The 6,677-nt window shown below is 35.7% G+C and overlaps 2 protein-coding genes across 2 annotated transcripts; both read left to right on the forward strand.

Annotated features, from left to right (window-relative positions):
* The first annotated feature begins 1,609 nt into the window (after positions 1-1,609).
* Positions 1,610-2,866, forward strand: LOC137398185 (uncharacterized). The gene has a single exon (XM_068084292.1). It carries the CDS (start codon positions 1,610-1,612, stop codon positions 2,864-2,866), a length of 1,257 nt encoding a protein of 418 aa, XP_067940393.1.
* A 195-nt stretch (positions 2,867-3,061) lies between these two features.
* LOC137398186 (uncharacterized) lies at positions 3,062-3,658 on the forward strand. The gene has a single exon (XM_068084293.1). It carries the CDS (start codon positions 3,062-3,064, stop codon positions 3,656-3,658), a length of 597 nt encoding a protein of 198 aa, XP_067940394.1.
* The last annotated feature ends 3,019 nt before the right edge of the window (positions 3,659-6,677 follow it).

The raw sequence follows: 6,677 nt of genomic DNA on the forward strand, positions 1-6,677 counted from the left end.
AGAATATTACACCAAGTCTTTGGATATGATGAAAGCCGTGTACGGAGAAAATGCTACTCATTCTGATATTGCTAGCAGCTACAATAACATTGGTAAGTTATATGAATCCCTGGGTGACTATACAGCCGCATTAGAATATCACACCAAGTCTTTGGATATGAAGAAAGCTGTGTATGGAGAAACTAATAGTCATTCTGATATTGCTGGCAGCTACAATAACATCGGTAGTGCATATCACTCCCTGGGTGACTATAGAGCAGCATTAGAATATCACACCAAGTCTTTGGATATGATGAAAGCCGTGTACGGAGAAAATGCTACTCATTCTGGTATTGCTCGCAGCTACAATAACATCGGTAGTGCATATTACTTCCTGGGTGACTATAGAGCCGCATTAGAATATTACACCAAGTCTTTGGATATGAAGAAAGCTGTGTATGGAGAAACTAATAGTCATTCTGATATTGCTGACAGCTACAATAATGTTGGTTGTGCATATAACTCACTGGGTGACTATAGAGCAGCATTAGAATATTACACAAAGTCTTTGGATATGAGGAAATCTGTGTACGGAGAAACTGCTACTCATTCTGATATTGCTAGCAGCTACAATAACATCGGTAAGGCATATGAATCCCTGGGTGACTATAGAGCCGCATTAGAATATCACACAAAGTCTTTGGATATGATGAAAGCCGAGTACGGAGAAAATGCTACTCATTCTGATATTGCTAGCAGCTACAATAACATTGGTAAGTTATATGAATCCCTGGGTGACTATACAGCCGCATTAGAATATCACACCAAGTCTTTGGATATGAGGAAAGCTGTGTATGGAGAAACTAATAGTCATTCTGATATCGCTTGCAGCTACAATAACATCGGTAGTGCATATTACTTCCTGGGTGACTATAGAGCCGCATTAGAATACTACATCAAGTCATTGGATATGAAGAAAGCTATGTATGGAGAAACTGCTAGTCATTCTGATATTGCTAGCAGCTACAATAATGTTGGTTGTGCATATGAATCCCTGGGTGACTATAGAGCAGCATTAGAATATCACATAAAGTCTTTGGATATGAGGAAAGCTGTGTATGGAGAAACTGCTACTCATTCTGATATTGCTTGCAGCTGCAATAACATCGGTAGTGCATATTACTCGCTGGGTGACTATAGAGCCGCATTAGAATATTACACCAAGTCTTTGGATATGAAGAAAGCTATGTATGGAGAAACTGCTAGTCATTCTGATATTGCTAGCAGCTACGATAATATTGGTAGTGCATATTGCTCCTTGGGTGACTATAGAGCCGCATTAGAATATCACACTAAGTATTTTGATATGATGAAAGCCATGTATGGAGAAACTGCTAGTCATTCTGGTATTGCTGGCAGCTACAATAACATTTGAAATGCATATAACTCTCTGGCTGACTATAGAGCTGCATTAGAATATCACACCAAGTTTTTGGATATAAAGAAAGCTGTGTATGGATAAACTAATAGTCATTCTGATATTGCTCGCAGCTGCAATAATTTTGGTAATGCATATCACTCACTGGGTGACTATACAGCAGCATTAGAATATCACACCAAGTCTTTGGATATGAAGAAAGCTGTGTACGGAGAAACTGCTAGTCATTCTGGCATTGCTGGCAGCTACAATAACATTGGAAATGCATATAACTCCCTGGGTGATTATGGAGTCGCATTAGAATATCACACTAAGTCTTTAGATATGATGAAAGCCGTGTATGGAGAAACTGCTAGTCATTCTGGTATTGCTGGCAGCTACAATAACATTGGAAATGCATATAACTCCCTGGGTGATTATGGAGTCGCATTAGAATATCACACTAAGTCTTTAGATATGAAGAAAGCTGTGTATGGAGAAACTAATAGTCATTCTGATATTGCTGACAGCTACAATAATGTTGGTTGTGCATATAACTCACTGGGTGACTATAGAGCAGCATTAGAATATTACACAAAGTCTTTGGATATGAGGAAATCTGTGTACGGAGAAACTGCTACTCATTCTGATATTGCTAGCAGCTACAATAACATCGGTAAGGCATATGAATCCCTGGGTGACTATAGAGCCGCATTAGAATATCACACAAAGTCTTTGGATATGATGAAAGTCGAGTACGGAGAAAATGCTACTCATTCTGATATTGCTAGCAGCTACAATAACATTGGTAAGTTATATGAATCCCTGGGTGACTATACAGCCGCATTAGAATATCACACCAAGTCTTTGGATATGAGGAAAGCTGTGTATGGAGAAACTAATAGTCATTCTGATATCGCTTGCAGCTACAATAACATCGGTAGTGCATATTACTTCCTGGGTGACTATAGAGCCGCATTAGAATACTACATCAAGTCTTTGGATATGAAGAAAGCTATGTATGGAGAAACTGCTAGTCATTCTGATATTGCTAGCAGCTACAATAATGTTGGTTGTGCATATGAATCCCTGGGTGACTATAGAGCAGCATTAGAATATCACATAAAGTCTTTGGATATGAGGAAAGCTGTGTATGGAGAAACTGCTACTCATTCTGATATTGCTTGCAGCTGCAATAACATCGGTAGTGCATATTACTCGCTGGGTGACTATAGAGCCGCATTAGAATATTACACCAAGTCTTTGGATATGAAGAAAGCTATGTATGGAGAAACTGCTAGTCATTCTGATATTGCTAGCAGCTACGATAATATTGGTAGTGCATATTGCTCCTTGGGTGACTATAGAGCCGCATTAGAATATCACACTAAGTATTTTGATATGATGAAAGCCATGTATGGAGAAACTGCTAGTCATTCTGGTATTGCTGGCAGCTACAATAACATTTGAAATGCATATAACTCTCTGGCTGACTATAGAGCTGCATTAGAATATCACACCAAGTTTTTGGATATAAAGAAAGCTGTGTATGGATAAACTAATAGTCATTCTGATATTGCTCGCAGCTGCAATAATTTTGGTAATGCATATCACTCACTGGGTGACTATACAGCAGCATTAGAATATCACACCAAGTCTTTGGATATGAAGAAAGCTGTGTACGGAGAAACTGCTAGTCATTCTGGCATTGCTGGCAGCTACAATAACATTGGAAATGCATATAACTCCCTGGGTGATTATGGAGTCGCATTAGAATATCACACTAAGTCTTTAGATATGATGAAAGCCGTGTATGGAGAAACTGCTAGTCATTCTGGTATTGCTGGCAGCTACAATAACATTGGAAATGCATATAACTCCCTGGGTGATTATGGAGTCGCATTAGAATATCACACTAAGTCTTTAGATATGAAGAAAGCTGTGTATGGAGAAACTAATAGTCATTCTGATATTGCTGACAGCTACAATAATGTTGGTAATGCATATCACTCACTGGGTGACTATACAGCAGCATTAGAATATCACACCAAGTCTTTGGATATGAAGAAAGCTGTGTACGGAGAAACTGCTAGTCATTCTGGCATTGCTGGCAGCTACAATAACATTGGAAATGCATATAACTCCCTGGGTGATTATGGAGTCGCATTAGAATATCACACTAAGTCTTTAGATATGATGAAAGCCGTGTATGGAGAAACTGCTAGTCATTCTGGTATTGCTGGCAGATACAATAACATTTGAAATGCATATAACTCCATGGCTGACTATAGAGCCGCATTAGAATATCACACTAAGTCTTTGGATATGAAGAAAGCTGTGTATGGAGAAACTGCTACTCATTCTGATATTGCTCGGAGCTACAATAACATTGGAAATGCATATTACTCCCTGGGTGACTATAGAGCAGCATTAGAATATTACACCAAGTCTTTGAATATGAAGATAGTTACCTTTGGAAAACTGCTACTCATTCTGATATTGCTGGCAGCTACATTAGCATCGGTAATGCATATTACTCTCTTGATGACTACAGAACATCATTAGAATATTAAACCAAGTCTTTGGATATGATGAAAGTTGTGTATTACACCAATTCTAAATATGAGAAAAGCTGTTTATGGAAATATGGGTAGTCACGCTGATATTGCTGGCAGCTACAATAACATTGGCAGTATATATGACAATCTGGGTGACTACAGAGCAGCAGAAAAATTTATGAAGAAGTATTTAGATATGACGGAAGCTGTGCAAAAAAAAACTCTGTTCATCGCTTGATAACAAAGGCAAAAGGAATATCATCAAAACACAAAGGAAGATTCATGCCAAATGTATATTAATGTAATTCTGGAAGGATAAAAGAGTACTTATATTGTTACCTTATAAATAAGTGGTTGTTGTACTTACTAACACTATATACATGTACATACATAAAATATATTTATTTTTTCTTGTAGTCAACCCAGTAATACAGTGTCAGTATTGCTTATAAGGATAGGCCTCATTACACATACTTCCTTTGTAAATTATAAGCCTGCGGAGTTCTGCTACAGGAAAACGTGATTGGCAACACTAAATTGAATAAACCGTTAAAACCTATGAAAATACGTACACTAGATGAATGCCTGATGTTACATGGGTTATAAAAAGTTTTCAAAAATTTTTTTCAATCAACAATTTTGCTTCTTATGCTTCCCGCTTGTGCAGGATTCAGAACAGCCTGTAAACAGTGACAGTTAATTTAGTTGTCATTGGCTAAGTTTTTTTACCCAATGAATTTGAGTAACTTAACGTAGTTTAGATCTTGACTATAATAACAGCTGTACTCGTCAGTATGAAGCCAGCGTTAGCAAAAAAATATTGCACCAAGTTAGGTGATTGGAATACTAGAATATTGTAATATACTGTTTTAGGGGCTTTTTAGAGTGTGGGAACAGATGAAGTTGTATTCAGCTATTTTATATTGGAAAATTTGCTTCAAGATAGAAATGAATATTAACTTTATTTACTAGCAGTGCGTAAAGCCAACCAGATCATAGAAATAAGGATGAAATGATAAAGTTGATTGCTGTCTATGAAGGAAAGAATAGAATAGTAATTTGCACATCAGGGTAGTGTAGCTGCAAATATCAAATGTGTCACTCAATCTTATACAGTGAAGCCTGGAGGACTGGCGAGCAGGGATATGATAGCTTAAACGATGTTGTGGAGTTGTTTGACCTTGACCACATGTTTTGCACACTTCGACTCTAGTTAGGTGTTTTTAGTTTTGTAATGTTTGCTATATGCAACTGGTCAGTATATGATTCTATCCATGGGTATACGATATGGAGGCAGAGGTTTTATTGCCTGTAGTAGGTCTGTTGATTGTTGTGAAACATGGGTGTACAAAGCTGGAGCTGCATTAGACATTATTGGAGTCATCCATCCTTGATAAAATCTTACAAGGCTCTTGGCGTTTACTTTATGATGTGTCAGGGTAAGTAATATATTAACAACAAACCTAAATTTATCTATGATTAAATTAATATGCTATGCTCATTGAAGTGCAAATTATTATCCATGGTCAGTCCAAGAAGCTTTGCGGATCGAGTTTGATAGATATGAAAGTCATTGATTTTTAGTACCGTAGTTGGTGGAGTGACATGTTTAGCTGTAGAGTAAAGACCATGTACTGTGTTTTGGTAGTTTTGAGTTGTTGTACCAGGAAACTATTTCATTAGCTACGTCCTGCATGTGGTTCTTTTGTAATGAAATTATATGTTCTCTCCCTGATTTATTGTCTTTTAGCACATTATTCTTTTCAACATGTTGATTAAGTGTAGTGCCATCAGCAAACATTCTTTTATCAGTTGGTGATCAAATACATAAATATTCCACAGAGTTGGTATCAGTACAAAATATAAGTGAATTGACGAGCTTCATCCTGAAACACATTAAAGCTGTATCTCAATGTACTACTGCACACATTATTTATACATTAATTTATACGCACAGTTATACATTAATTTTATAATTAATTTTTAATTATAAAATTAAGTAACTTTAATTATTTAATAAAAATTAATTAATTGATTTGGTAATTAACTAATTATTAACTGCCAATTAATCAATTATTAACTAATTATAATTAATTGCCAATTAAATATTAATTAATAACTAATGATTTAATTAATTATTTGGTAATGCAAATCTTAGTGACTATGGAGTGACTATGTGTCTAAAGACAACTGCTATAAAATTTAACATATTCTCAATATTGTATAATATAGCAAAACATAAATGTTATCATCAGATTGTTCATATTTGCGTGTTGACTTCGTAGATGCAAGAAGGAAATGAAAGACTTTCGTTCTCTTTCTTTTTAATTATTGAATTGATCAATTAATTTAATAAATAAGGATATTTTTTCTTTTTTCTGAAAAAAGAAAATTAAAAGATAAATAAAAAGAATTTCTTTGTATTAAAAAATTAAATAATCTATTTAATTAATTAATATAGTTAACTATATAGTTTGCAATTGCAGCTACAGTTTTGCAGTTACAACTGCAAACTACATGCATTGCAAACAACAGTTTGCAATGCATGTAGATTGCCGAGCATCAATGATAGCCTGTACAAATTTGTGATAGTCGCTGCGAGACTAGTATTACAACAAGAAATACGTTACCTCATGCAAAATTAAACAGAAAAGTGGAAACGGAAACAAACAACAGCTTGGGTATATGATAGTGTGAACTTTGTTACCACTGGTGATCACCGA

Source organism: Watersipora subatra, chromosome 6, assembly GCF_963576615.1.
Source record: "Watersipora subatra chromosome 6, tzWatSuba1.1, whole genome shotgun sequence".
Classification (NCBI taxonomy): domain Eukaryota; kingdom Metazoa; phylum Bryozoa; class Gymnolaemata; order Cheilostomatida; family Watersiporidae; genus Watersipora; species Watersipora subatra.